Genomic DNA, 14572 nt, shown 5'->3' with positions numbered 1-14572 from the left:
TGTTCCAACCTCCAGGTGACAGTGACATGCCGTCAAGGCTGGAACTTACTGCACTGGATTCCAGGCAGGGTCCTTGGATTTCCCTGGTGGGTGCACGAGGCCAGGGACCACACACGGCCTGGCCTGGTTGTTGCTGGGGACAGACCAGTGAGCGGCTGACAGTCAGGAGCAGATGCGGGCTCACGGGGATGCTCATGGAGCCCCAGCTTCCTTGACGGGAGGTGAGGTGTGGCTGCAGGCGGCGTCCATGCCACCCACACCCTCATCTATCTGTGGCCTTCCAGCACCGCTAGGGGCCAGCACAGTACACGGCACAGGGAGAGTCTGGGAGCAGAGCAGTGGCCAGAATGCACAAGGCCCGGGGCCCTGGGTGTCGTATCTGACACACTGGGGCTGGTGATTCGCTCCCTCATTCCCTGACAGCAGAGAGAACAGCCAACTGAGAAGAGGCCAGCCCGGGCTCACATTTCACCCTCCCAGCAACTACACAGGTGCTCCATAGAATAGACGAGAAAACTGAGGCTCTGGGAGAAGAGCTGGGAGAGCATTTCTAGGGTCGAGAGGTACCAGGCAGTGTTGCACCTGGCTGTTAATGGCAGCTCTCCTGGCTCAGAGAGGTTCAGCAATAGCCCTAAGGTGAACAGCCAGTGTGCGGAGGAGCCCAGCCCTCCACCTGAGATACTGCCCTAGCCTGCACATCACCAGGCCCCAGACTAAAAGAGAAAGGGAAGGAGAGAGGTGGGCAGCCTTTACAGAGCACCAGCCGCTCTCTGCATGGCCTGGCTGCCATGTTCTTTCTTCACCGCCCCAGGCCTTGAGGTCAGCCCTGTATGTTTACAGAAGAGGAAGCTGAAGCTGAGGGTTTTAAGTGACGTCCATGACCTGGACCCATGTCCATGCTAGTCTTGATGGGGTGCAGGGCGGACTGTCAAATGAGCACAGAACTGAGACATTACTTACACCCTCTGGGCCTCAGTTTCCTCATGTGCGCATGAAAATAATTCAACCTACTGGCTCTCCTGATGGTGGGATGTGCCAAGAAGCCCAGATGAGGGAGGTGAGATCAGTAGAGGGGAGGAGATGAGGATGGAGCAGCGCTTCCCGGGGCCGTGAGAGCGAGCCACCGACTACACACACCCTGGATGCCACTCCAGGGACAGCGCGCACCCCTCGCTGTGCTCTGCGGGGACCCTGCGGCTTCAGGCTTAATGCAGCTCACTGCATTCGGTCTGAGAAGCAGGGAAACAGCTACTGTGTTTTAGAGCCATTTCTATAGAAACCGCAGGCCCACACTTCCTTTCCACTTTAGAAAGGAACACAAAGGACAGCGAGAAGAGTCAGTGATGGTGATGAGCTCCAACTCAGCTGAGGGGCTCTCTTGTCCATGCATCTCACCCCCCCAGAGCATATCACCTCACTGGTGTTGTGTACACACAGTGTGTGTGTGTGTGTGTGTGTGTGTGTGTGTGTGTGTGTTTGGTTCATCTTCCTCCACAGGGCTTTAGAATCAAGTCAATTGAACAAAGAGCAGCACAATCATCTCACACTGGGTGGCCCTTTCTGATCTGATCTCCTCCACGTAAGGTGCCTGTCACCATCAAAGCCTGTCTTGCAGATGGACACAGCTGGAGCTGCTCACCCAAGGCCTGGCTGCGAGCAGGGACACGGGCCCAGCCGCCCCGTCTGCCTCCAGTGAGCTGCTCTTCCAGAGCCCACAGGCCCACTGCCACAAACTTCCTAGACAACACCGTGCAGTGTTCAACCAGGCTTCAGTAACTGCCAGTGACAACAGCTGTCCTTGTTCTCCAGAAGAAGATGCGCTGGGACCCCTGACCGAAAGACCCCTGACCCCTCTGCTCCTGTGGCCCGAGAAGCCGTGGGTATGCAGGTCAGGGCTGCACACATGCAGGCAGAACTGGCCTGCGCTCGTGATGACCGGCTTTGTTCATCTGACAGGGGCTAAGAGTTCACCGTGTCAGTGAAGACAGTCTGTGCCACAGCCTGGGTACACATATTGAGTCTGGAAGGGTCTGGGCGGGGGGAGCTGATGGGACACCTGCTGGGGCCAGCATTGCTCCACGCATGCCCCGGGCACCAAGAAGCCCAGGCGCTCCTGCTCTGCCAGCCTGGAGCCCATCCCCTGAGGTCAGCTTGGCACGTGGGGGCCCCCGTTTGTGGATGGAGACATGCCTGCAATGATGCTGGATTTCTCCAGGTTCAGGATCACAAAGCCCAAGTCTGTCCGCCCAAGCACAGCACTCTGGGACTGAGTTCCCTCCCAGCGTGCCTGGCATGGCAGGAAGGAGGATCGACACGGCACTGTGGCCACCTCCAGGACCTGCACCTGGCCCATGGCAGCAGCCCCAGGTGGTCTTCAGGTGGCCCAGAGGATGGGCGTCCCAGTGTGACATGCGAGGCCCGCAAAGCTGTGCCAAACCAGGAAAGCGGCCGGTGGGTGGCAGAGCTGGGAGTTGGTCTTTGGGTGCATTTGACCGTGGACAGCATGCTGGTGCCTGCAGGTCACGGTGTGTGGCAGCTCACCCTTATGCCACCTATTATGTGTCCCAATAATGAAGTTAATTTGGGACGGGAGATAGGTGAAAACTGCTTTGCTTGACCTCTCACCCTTTTCAATGACCCTCACGAAAGTCTAGAGCCTGGCCACAATTTTCACTTCAAGTGTAACTGCTAGAAAATGGGACCCAGGGTCCCAGTCCTCTCTAGCAATAAACTAATTCAGCACTTAAGTCCTTGTGGAACAAAGTCGGGTACAAATTAAAAAAAAAAAAAATCTGTTCCCTTCCTATGCTAGGGCCTGTCTACAGTTGACCCAGACTGCAGAGCCTGGGAACTTTGTCTCTGTTCCCTTAACTCAGGAGCAGTGGACAGGAGGGCTGAAAGCAGGTGAGGACAAGGGAGAGGCAGAGAGAACATGAGAGCCGCATGCACACGTGTGGAGCCCACATTATGGGGCAGGAGGAAAGCGCAAGAGGGCTCTGCTAATGTCCATTCAGAACTTCCACTGAACCCTGGGGAAGCCTGAGCCTTGGACTTGTTACCCACGAATTACAGGACATAGTATGAGGGCTGTGGATCACACACTAGCCTGGGGGCTCTGGGGCCACCTTTGGCTGCTGGACTGAGAATAAGGTCCCTCCCCTTTCCTTTATCTTCCTAGTGGAATGGAACCAGCGCTATGTCTAGAAATAGAAGGTATCTGTAAAAATAATAATCAAAGTCCCAAACAAGTTCATTCCGGTTCTGAGCTCTTGTTGAAAGGAAACAAGATTAGCAAGTGTTAAGAGATGCTAAAAATATACTAGTGCTAAAAACAAACTACACCCAGACTTTCTGCAAGACATGATGTGATGCACTGAACGCGCACTGAGGAAGGAGAACTTTCCAAGTAAGAGCCAATGTTATTCAAAGGCCGTGTCACGGGCCATTGAGAAGCACCTCACACACCACCTAGATACCTTTGAACACCGAGTACCACTCACATGTTTGTTCTGGCAGTGACAAGACCAAGGCTTAGGGGGTCCCTGAGGCCAGGCAGGGAGAAGGAAGTCACGGTGGCCCCAAAGGGCACTGCTGCCCCATGACCTTCCTCATGCAAGTTTGGGGACGGGATGCTGAACACACAGCTGAGGATGGGGCTCCCAGAGGCCTCCCTGTCCACACCCCGAGGATGTTACCTGGGCGGGAGCACTGCAGGACAGATGAGCCAGGTCTGCGATTCTGGCTGCGGCCCGGGGATCGCTGGAGCTGATCAAGACCGGAGCGCTGATTTCCATGGAGTGCCTGTGGCTTGTGGCTTGGGAGGACTTGTGTGTCACACTGAGCGCGGTGAAGGAGTGGCGCTTCTTGGCATTCTTCTTGCTGTCCACACGCCGCTGAAAGGCACTGACCGCCCCTGTGCTGCTTAATGTGGGTCCTGGGGGCACACTGGATGCCGCGCCAGGGTCAGAGGGCAAGGGGGCGTGGCAGCCAGACGCAGCCGCTGGGCATGGCTTGTCCATCTCAATGAGCTGCTTGGCTGAGTCGTTGAGCTAGGTGAGAAAGGCAGAGGAAGGCCTTGTTAAATAGAGGTCACAGGCTCCAGCCTGCTCCCTGTGCTCACAGCCTGCGTCCCCCGTTAAACCCGACAACGTGTTCATGGTCCCGCAGATCCTCCCAACGGGGCCTCCCTGTGAATGGCGCCAGGCCCAGACACAGCAGAGGCTGCGGTGACATCTGTAGATTTTACTGAAATGGTCTCCAGGGCAGCTGTTTTTGTCTGTCCCAGGGTATCCCCAACCCTTTCCCGGGGTGCCTGTTTCTGGGGTATGAGGTGCAGACCTGCAGAGGGCATGGGACAGAAGGAGGTGGCAGGAACGCCCAGCCATGGGCCCACACTCGCCACGGTGACAGGCCCTGGCCTGCCTGGCACAGTTCTGGCCACGCTGGCAGGAAAAAGCAAGGCACGTGACCAGAATGCCCTTTCTGTCCCCTGGCGGGGACCGTCCAACCTCCTGAGCAAGAAGCATGGATGCATCCCGGGTACGGACGGCGCCCCACGCACACCCCTGCCTCACGCGCTGGCAGAACGCAGCCTTCCCCACACCTAGGCCACTTCAGAGGGAGAGTCCTCGGCTGCTGGCAGAGCCCCCTGCCTGAGGGGTCAGGGGAGAAGCAGAACTCGGGGCCCTCCTGGGATGTGCGCACACCTGCAAACCAGCTGGGGACAGAGAGGAAGCCAAATCTCAGACCCTGAAGTGCCCAGAGCTCAGGGCTGAGGGCAAGGCACAGTCCGAGGTGCCGGTTTAGGGAAGGGGTGAGTCAGCAGAGACCCCTGCGGGTGGTTTGAAGCCCTCCTGGAAACGGGAGCCAGCTGTGGATGGGCAGGTCACCTGGTGTGGGAGCCACACCCATGTCCTCAGCTGAGCCGGGAAATGTGGGTTGGAGCTGTGGGGGGGGGGGGGGCAAGCCAGGAAGGGCCACGTCCCCACCTGCAGGGGAGTCTGGATTAGGAAATGTCCCTCAGGCCTGGGACGGTGGAGGAAAAACCCCAGGTTCTCACGCAGCATACACTACTAGGGCTTGCAGCTGGTGGCATCTTGATGAGTTAATGAAAATAATAATAAAAAAGGGCCCCTCTGAATTTAAGCAGTGAGAGCGGGGGAGGCTTCATCTGCACAATGCCGAGTGGATCAGACGCGCAGCGGTGCTGGCTGTCCAGCCGCCCACACACAGCCCAGGCGAGGCCACCGTGCGCTGTCACCATTTCCATTACAAATACCTGCCTTTCCGAGGGAGGTTTTGAAAAACTCACTGCGGGCCCCAAAATGTGTGATCTAAATCCAGGATTATTGCCTTTGAAACATTTCTTCCAACCAGGCTCAGCTGTTTTGCTCTATTTTATGACCATATTCCTTTGCTTCCTCAGCAGTGCTAGCTTGTAAGCAGACCAGCGGCTGTTGCCTCCCGTGGCCCTCCCTGGGGTGCTGCGAACACCCCAGGGCTGGCCTCCTGGAGCCCAGTGTTTGGCACCCATGCCGCAGGGCCAAGAGGAACACAGAGAAGCAGGAAGCAACAGGGACAATGCCCTTCATTTACGGGCATTGGAGCACAGACTCCGTACTTTCTGCCATGTGCCTCCATGTGGAACATTATTACACAGACACGATGGCACCAACAGTGCCCAAGGCTGGGCGAAAACAACTCCGCTCTTCCCCAAAGCAGCCAACCTGGAGTATGAGGCACCGACAGAGCACTTCTGGAACACACGGAGCCCTGATCTGAGCCACTGCCACAGCGGCCACGGGCCCCACCGCAGCTCACCGACTGGCACGCGGCTCACCCCACACCGCTCAGTCCTCCACACAGCTCCCCGGCAGGCTGCTCATGGCCAACCACGCTGCCTCCTCCTTGATGGAGACCAGGGTGTGGGGGAAGCCCGCCTTTCTCCGCCATGCCCATGGGCACTGAGAGGGATGGCCAATGAATGTCCATGAAAGATCGGTGTCCTAGCAAGCTGAGGGAGCCAGGAGGGCTGCTTCCAAGGGGTGACTCTCTGCACGTCCATCAGTGGCCTTAGAGTCCCTGACATCTCTGCAGGAGGCAAGGGACATACCAAGGAAAGACCCTCCCAATAGAGAGAGAGTTCAGTTTTATTTTCTTTACTGAACCTTTGCTTTGTGACAAGCAGCTTCTTGTTGGAGCTGTATATACATGGGATTAGCCAGTGATTTGCCACCCTCGGGTGGACAGCCCCGTCCAGGCTTCGAGCAACGCCCTGGCCCCAAACAGACCGTGGGCCTGCAGAGTCCATGCTGATTGCTGCAACTCTGTGGCTGGGTCCCTGAAGTGACACTCAGTGTTGTGGGGAGCTGCCATCATCTTCCCGGCAAGCTCCGATTAGCCACGTTGCATGACGCTCAGGGCTGGGCCTGGCAGCTGGTGCTGCCAGTGCCATCCCAGTCCACATGGCCCATGACTGCAGGACACCCTCACCCACCAGCATCTGCCCGAGACAGCAGCTCCTGACTCACACCCCTCAGGTGCAGCCACGATTGCCCATTTCCTCATACTCCAAATGGGGGCAGTGTCGGCTTGCCTGCCTGCAGCCATCCACACTGCAGGAAAACCAGATGGCTCTGCTCTCCCGAGCAGGCTGCAGCCCCGCCTCGTTGGCCTGGGGGAGCCTGGCCAGTTAGCCTTGGGGTCCTGGGGGGAGGGCTGAGGAGGCAGGGAACATTGAAGTCAGCCCTCTTGTTCCCCCCACAAGCAGAATGCTAGAACATTCTGTGAGTGGCTGCTGATTGCCAGCTATGAAGGGTGGTATGTGGTGGGGAGAATGAGTGCTTCCTGGCATTCTGCCCCAGGATGCTCCCTGCTCCCCACCAAGATGCCTGTCCAGCAATGAAAGAGCTCGGCTTCTCCCTCTGAATGTGGCTGGTCACCTAATCTGTTTCTCCACCTCACACCTAGGCATAGACGGCAACCCCCCACACACAACTGGTGATTAACCAGTGCACCCAATAACTCCCATTTTGACTGTTTTTGGACGGCAATAGAAGACATTTCTAACTTCCATACAAAATGGAAACAAAGTAGTGACACCAACATTACGTCTTGCTGGGTTTGTTCATGGATCCCGAGGACAGTCATCGGCCTGCTCCCTCCCACTCTGCGGGAGGCCCGCTGCTGCAGCCAGCCCCAAATCCAAACACTCAACCGCCACACACATATCCTCTTCCTCGGGTCCGGTGTTGCGGGTGGGACGGTACCAGTCAGTCATGGTCGCACCCTAGTCAGGGACTGTGTGTCTGCCCCTGGCTCAGGACCCTCTTCCCAGGACTCTGCCTCACCAACTTCATCAGCTCAGATGTGATATTCCTCTACACCACTCTTCCCTCCAGCCACAGAAACATCTGGAAATGGAAGACCTGAAGGGTTTCTTCTTTCCATTGTTCAAACAGTTCCATATGAAGTCATCTTAGAGTTATTGGTGGCATCCTAGCTGCATGTGAATTTGGGGACCAGGTTAAATAAAGAAGACTCTCACCGCAGGCTCACATGGGCCCTGAGGCCCCCTTGGTGAGCTTGAGGCTAGCAAGGGATTTGGGCACTTGGCCCAGGAAAGTGCTAGAGCTGGGGGCCTGGGCAGAGCACGGTTACCCAGAAATCACCAGTTCTGGTCAAGAGGACTTTAAACTGAAGGTAATGTGGGAGGGAATTTTTAAAGAAAGAATAAGATTGGAACACCAGGCATACAAGCTGATATCAGATATAACATGCAAGAAAGGACAATGGGTTGAGGGGTGCCCTGCAGTTCTCAAGCAAAATAACACGGAAGCCCCTCCATCCTAACCCCGAGGTAGGAAGTACAGCCTCAACACATCCGCACCCCGGAGCGATGGGCTGGTGACGGAGACCGGAGGGAGGGAAGTATGTCTTCCCTTTCTGGGAAATCCAGGAAGCCAAAGAGGGGAGCGTGCTGGAAGCCAGGTGTCAATTTAAAATGAAGGCAACCAACGGATACATGTGTACAGCAAATACTTGCTGAGCACCTGCCGTGTCCCGGGCTCTGCTCTAGGTGCCGGGGGTGCTGAGGTGAACAACAGGGGCTGCTCGAATAAAGCTTATACTTCCCTGTGGGGGTGAACTACTTAGGGAGCTTTGTAAAGATGCAGATTTTGGCTCAGTAGGTCTGGGATGGCACCCAAGTTTCTTCATGTCTACAAACTCCCAGGAGATACCACTATTGCTCGAGCCAGACCCTCTTTGACTAGAACATGGACAGCTTTGCAACCTCGGCTTCACAAGGAGACGCTCTCCCCACAGAATAGCCACATAACCAGAGACAGCAGCTTTTGTTGGCATTTGCCTTTAATGCACGGCTCCCCCCGCAGGTGGGCTCAGTAGAGCACAGGTCACCATGCCTGGTAGTTGGCCTATTATTCCGGAGAGCTTCACAAACTCAGGAGTGGATGAAGAGTGGCCTTTACCTGCCTCAAACTTTTTTTTTATTTAAGATTTTATTTATTTATTTGACAGAGACACAGCTAGAGAGGGAACACAAGCAGGGGGAGTGGGAGAGGGAGAAGCAGGCTCCCCACTGAGCAGGGAGCCCGATGAGGGACTCGATCCCAGGATCCTGGGACCATGACCTGAACCGAAGGCAGATGCTTAACGACTGAGCCACCCAGGTGCGCCCGCTGTGTCAAACTTTTGTCAGGAAAAATCTCAGGAGCCTCCCGCTTCACCGAGGTGGGCAGGCACAGATGGCTGACTGCATTTTGATCTGTGCCTCTTATTTGTAAAACACTCCCTTCTTTACGAGACTAGATCATCAGCAGGGACAAGTGAGAACAGAATGATTTACTTTCAGCTCTGGCACCCCTCACCCTCCTCCTTGAAGGCTGTATCTAGAAACACAGCTCGGGCCTTCGATGAGAAAGGCTCCCAAAATGAGGGCTCTCGACCACTGACTGAGCAGGTCAAAGCAAGTGGCCTGGTGACGACCACCAGCCAAGCACAACAGAGACCCACCTTCATCACCACCAGGCTTGTCTGACCCTTATATTGACCATCCAAGGTCAACACGGCCATTTTACAGAGGAGAAAACTGAGGCTCAGAGGTAAAGTGTAAGCGTCTTGTTCCACATCACACAGTTAACAGGTGGCACGATGGCGACTGCTCACACCCTTTCTACCACGGCTCACTGGGTGTATCATTCACTTTTTACTGCAGAGCGTGGGGATGCTTTTCTGATCTTGCTCCATCTTTGGGTTAAAAAATTATTATAGTCACTGAGGTATATCTATGCCTTTGGCAATTAGAGGGGGTTGGGTTCATATTAGAGATTCAAACGTGGGCCTTTAAAAACCAGACCTTTTTTGGGAGCGTGAACATTACGTCAGGCAAATGCTCACCCTGGGAGGACCCCAGTTGCAGTTACCAAGGGTGGGAGGCTCTTTCTGTTCCTTTCCTTTTCATTTGAAATGGGTGGTGACCTCACAGGCCTGTTAACAATGCCAAACTTTTTTTTTTTTTTTTTTACTGGAATGTCGAACTCTAGACATTTGTAGATTCACATGCTAACCCTCTGGACTGACATTCTCCCACTCATGGAACAAATATTTGTTGTGCACCTGCTATGGGAGAGGCTTTCTTATCTCTGAAGGGGTCCCATCTCAGAACTAAACATTGTATGAGGTGGTGGGCACGCAGTGGTGTAATGGAAGCCCTCATCCCTGGCTCTCCCACATCCACCCAGCGCAGGGCCGCTACTTCTCTTCCATTCTGTTCTCCCCGCATTCCCTTCTCAAGGTGACTGGATTGGACAGGTGAGGCTGTAGTGGCCAAAGTGGACTGGTGAACTGAAGCAATTATTCAGATAATTGAGGTTTAAAACAAGAAATATCCAGCTAGGTGTAGACCTGAAATGCACAGAGAATTGCTTAATCTTAATACATACAAAGACTGAGTGCAGGCAAGGATTTTGGATGAGATGATCCTAAGAATTAATGTGCAGGGTAGGGAATGGTACTCATTTCAACATCCCATTATCGCAGACTGGACAGAGCCCCAACTCTGTCGGATGCCAGGGCACTTCCCATGAGGGGTGGACTGCACCACTGGCCCGGTCCCCAGACAAGCTTGTAGAGCGGGGCTGTTTCACACACCTCCACGGTGCTGGCGGCTCAGGGCGGGGGCAGCGGGCTCCCAAGCTGTCCTGAGACAGAAGGGCAGTGTGTCCCTACTTGGGGAGTGGGTCCCTCCACGGCAATCAGAAACTACACACCGCACTCCCTGTCCCTCAGCCTCTGCTCGAAGTTGTCGCCCCTTCCTTCTCGGGCACTCACCCCAATTAGCATGGGGAATGAGACGGCCCCTTCTTTGAATTCAGCCTCTTAATAGTGGGTTGTGTTCCCTGCCTGTGCCAGCAATCACACTCTTGGTGCAGTATCAAAACCCACAGAAAGGAAGATTCCAAAAAGAGTCTGATACAAATTAAAATAAGCAAACGAAACTTCACTCATTTGTAAGAATGTGTGAAACTCAGAAAAAGGCTCATAAGCAGCAAAGAGTTATGATTAGCACCTTAGCAGGGTGTGTCTTGTAAGCAAAGGGACCATTGATTGGAAGTTTTGAGATGAGTATAAGGACGCTGTCATAATTTTGCCTGAAGATAAAACTTAGAAGGAAAAAAAAAATGGTTGTTTTTCCACAAGGAAAGAAACACAAAGGCACGGTTTATTCTCCATTTTCTGTAAGAACCCCCGAGGGGACATCTCTCTGCCTGGAAGGTGGCAGGAGGTCAGACTGTCCCAGCAGGGGGACGTATGGCCCCCTCAGAGGTGCCCCAGCCCTGGAGAGTGCCCTGCCTGGGCTGTGCTTGCACATGCATTTCTGATCATCTTAGATGAGCACCGGAGGAAACGATCTCACAGAAGTCAAAGATCTTAGGTAGCTGGGAAAGGAGGAGGAGGGAACCAGAGATGTGGCTGGCACAGAATTCAGTTCAGAAGGCAGGTGGCAGCTTCCCTGCTGCTCCCAGCGCCAGGTCAGCAGGGTGACCCAGTCCAGGGCCCTGCAATCTTTACCCCAGCAGTAAAGCACTGCGGGGCATACAGCTCCAGTAAGTTACATATATTTTCTAGTGTACCACTATATTATATACATCAGAAAACACATAAGAGAAATTGAAACTTACAAGTCAAAAAAAAATAATAAATTTGAAGAAAGTTCTAATAATTTCCTTTCTTTACTCACAGAGCTTTGTGCACCCTATTTTGGTGTGGGTTTTTTTGGTTTTTGGCTTTGTTTTTTTTAAAAGATTTTATTTATTTATTTGAGAGAGAGAGAGAGAGAACACAAACGGGGTGGGGAGGAGCAGAGGGAGAGGGAGAAGCAGACTCCCTGCCGAGCACAGAGCCGGATGTGGGACTCGATCCCAGGATCCCGGGATCAAGACCCGAGCCTAAGGCAGACGTTTAACCTACTGAGCCACCCAGGTGCCCCATCATGCACCCTACTTTGAAGATCTCTAGCCAAGAGTAGTCATTTTCAAACTGTCAATTTAGTGGGTGCTGACCAGTACTTTTTAAAAAATGAACCAGATTAATAAGAGAAAATACAGAATGCATCACATGTGCTAAGGGTAAAAGTAGTAGTTCCAGGACACGTTGGTTTAGTTTCATATACACACTGGTGTGTACCCTAGGTCAGGATGTAACATGCATTTCTCATCCTGAGTCACAATCTAAAAAGGCTGAAAGCCATTGTCATCAAGGGGGAAAGAGAGACATTTCCCTGCCAAGAAATAAAGTCCTCTTTCCCCCGTCTGCTTGGGTTAAATGTGTGGTGCCGTTGGGCGCCTGGGTGACTCAGTCGGTTAAGTGTCTGACTTCGGCTCAGATCATGATCTCAGGGTCCAGGTATTGAGCCCTGTGTCAGGCTCCCCGCCCAGCGCAGAGTCTGCTTGTCCCTCTCCCTCTCCCCCTGCTGCTCTCTCCATGTCTCTCTCAAATAAATAAATGAATAAATAAATAAATAAATAAATAAATAAATAAATAAATAAATAAATAAAATCTTTTAAAAAAAATGCGTGGTGCGCTGCCTGGGCCTGCGGCCTGGTGCTCTCAATGAACAGCCAAACAGCCTATCTGGAGACACCCGGGGCCTCACAGTCTCCCTGCCAAGGACACAGTTTTGGAAACACTTCTTACCTCTGAATGCATCCAGCCCTTTCTCGTCCCCTCTGGTGACACACATCCTTGAACATATGCACGAGCTATGCTCAGGTTAAGGCCACAAGGGAGACACTCATGGCCCCATCTGTCCTCACAGACCCCAGGTGCCTGTGCATCTGCAGTCAGGCCCTATCCCACATGGAGCATCTCTGAGACCAACTCCCGAGAGTGGTGAACAGAACTTATGTGGCCAAGAGACCCGGGATGCTGCCCACGGCAAGCTCCCAGTGTGGCAAGGGACAGAGAAATGCTTGTGGAACACTAGCCAGGCCGTCACTGCTGTGGCCTTAACACTCTAAGTGCTACTTCCTCACCACTTAATCATAAACAGCCGGCCACCACTTACAGAGCCTGCAGATAGCATGCATCTCCTCCCTTGTCCTCTCTGTCTCTGTCCCTGTCTCTGTCTCTCTCTTTCAAGATCTCAGGGCAACCTCTGTAACAACACCATCAAGATCTCAGAGCTGATAGGGGCGCCTGGGTGGCTCAGTCGTTAGGCGTCTGCCTTCGGCTCAGGTCATGATCCCAGGGTCTGGGATCGAGCCGCGCATCAGGTTCCCTGCTCCGCGGGAAGCCTGCTTCTCCCTCTCCCACTCCCCCTGCTTGTGTTCCCTCTCTCGCTGTCTCTCTCTCTGTCAAATAAATAAAATCTTTAAAAAAAAAAAAAAAAGATCTCAGAGCTGATAGAGTTTTGAAATTTAGAGCCTACCTCTTACTCTTGTAAATAATCATCTCACTTCACAGATGGTTAATGAGCTTCGTGCTGGGCATGCAGTAGATGCTCAACAAATACCTAGTCAATGAACGGATGCAGCCAACATGTGCGTGTGTATGGAATAACATCTACTCATTGAGTATGATCTAAATAGCAGGTTCATGCTTTGACCTGTGTGCTTATCGACCCCCCTGGGAGCTGAAATTCACCCCTTGCCTTGCAGATGCCCACCCGCCGGCTAAGAGAAGCAGGCACGCTGGAGCTGGCCCTCCAGACCTTGGCCTGAGCCTCGGGTCTGAGCTCCCAGTGAGAGCCCACTCCATTCAGAATCAGTCACTCAGCGGCACCAGCTGTCACGTGTGAGCTGCACACGGCAACACGTGGCCGGGGAAGCTTTTTCACAGAAAGAACTTTCCTTAGGGATATATTCCATGGTCACAAAGGGGTGTAAGGGTGCACCTGGGTGGCTCAGTCATTAAGCGTCTGCCTTCAGCTCAGGTCATGATCCTGGGGTCGTGGGATCGAGTCCTGCATTGGGCTCCCTGCTCGTCAGGAAGCCTGCTACTCCCTCTCCCACTCCCCCTGCTTGTGTTCCCTCTCACTGTCTCTCCCTCTCTGTCAAATAAATAAAAAAATAAATAAAATCTTTAAAAAAATTAAAAACAGAAGGGGTGTAAGAATATTCGGAGTTCATAAATGCAAACCGAATGGAAGATCTATTAGAGAAAGACTGGGCTAAGTGAGGAAGGAACTTAATTTCAATGGTTATGGACAGGAGCCAAAAGTGATACGAGTATTTCAAGGTAAGGGGGAGGCACAGGCGGGAACAAGAACACACATGTGCATGCATGCATGCATGTGCTGTGTGCACACGGCCTCAAGCCAGTGCTCAGGCCATGGAGATTTCAGGCCAAATGGCCTGGGTCAACAGGCAGCGGGGTCATGCCCAGGTGGACTGGCTGGGGAAGGGAAAATCCCCAAACCACCTGGGTTTGGCGCTACAGAAGCAGAGGATCTGATTACCGAGCACACATGTATTAGATACCTGCTGTATGCCAGGGGTTTTGCTTGGCGCTGAAGGTACATCAGTGAAAAAAATAAAACCCCTGCCTTCATGGAGACCCAGCCAATAAACAAATAAATATGTAAGGATATTCAATATGTCAGATGGTGAGAAGTATATGGAGAAAGAAATACGAGAGAAGGAGTGCTGGGAGTGGGCGGGATGCATGGTTACAGGGGGTGGCATGGAAAGGCCTCTCTGAGAGAACACCTGAAGGAGGGAACCTGTTGACACCTGAGGGAAATGTGATGGGAGTGAGGACCGCAGGTGCAAAGGCCCTGGGGTGGGAGTGGGACTGGCAAGTCTGAGGAGGAAGAAGGAAGCCAGGGTGGCTGGAGCAGACTTGTGGGTGGAAATAAGGTCAGAGGTGACGCGGATCAGTGGAGCAGCCTTGTCTTCCCTCTGAGTGAAATAGGAGGTCTAAAGCAGCAGAGAGAGATCAGCTATGCATGCGGCAGGATCCCCTGCTACTGTGCTGACAGCAGACCATAGGGCCCAAGGGCTCTGAAGCTATTGCAACAATGCTACTGGAAAAGTCTCACAATTTAATGATT

General features: G+C 53.3%; 1 protein-coding gene across 1 annotated transcript in view; it reads right to left on the bottom strand.

Annotated features, from left to right (window-relative positions):
* The window catches only part of SH3RF3 (SH3 domain containing ring finger 3), a 383766-nt gene that overhangs the window by 125381 nt on the left and 243813 nt on the right, over positions 1 to 14572 (bottom strand). Inside the window, exon 5 of the mRNA XM_021680271.1 lies at positions 3696 to 4049. Coding sequence (XP_021535946.1) covers positions 3696 to 4049 — 354 coding nt within the window. The remainder of the gene's footprint in view (positions 1 to 3695; positions 4050 to 14572) is intronic.

Source organism: Neomonachus schauinslandi, chromosome 10, assembly GCF_002201575.2.
Source record: "Neomonachus schauinslandi chromosome 10, ASM220157v2, whole genome shotgun sequence".
Taxonomy (NCBI): domain Eukaryota; kingdom Metazoa; phylum Chordata; class Mammalia; order Carnivora; family Phocidae; genus Neomonachus; species Neomonachus schauinslandi.
This window is presented reverse-complemented; position numbering and strand designations above follow the sequence as displayed.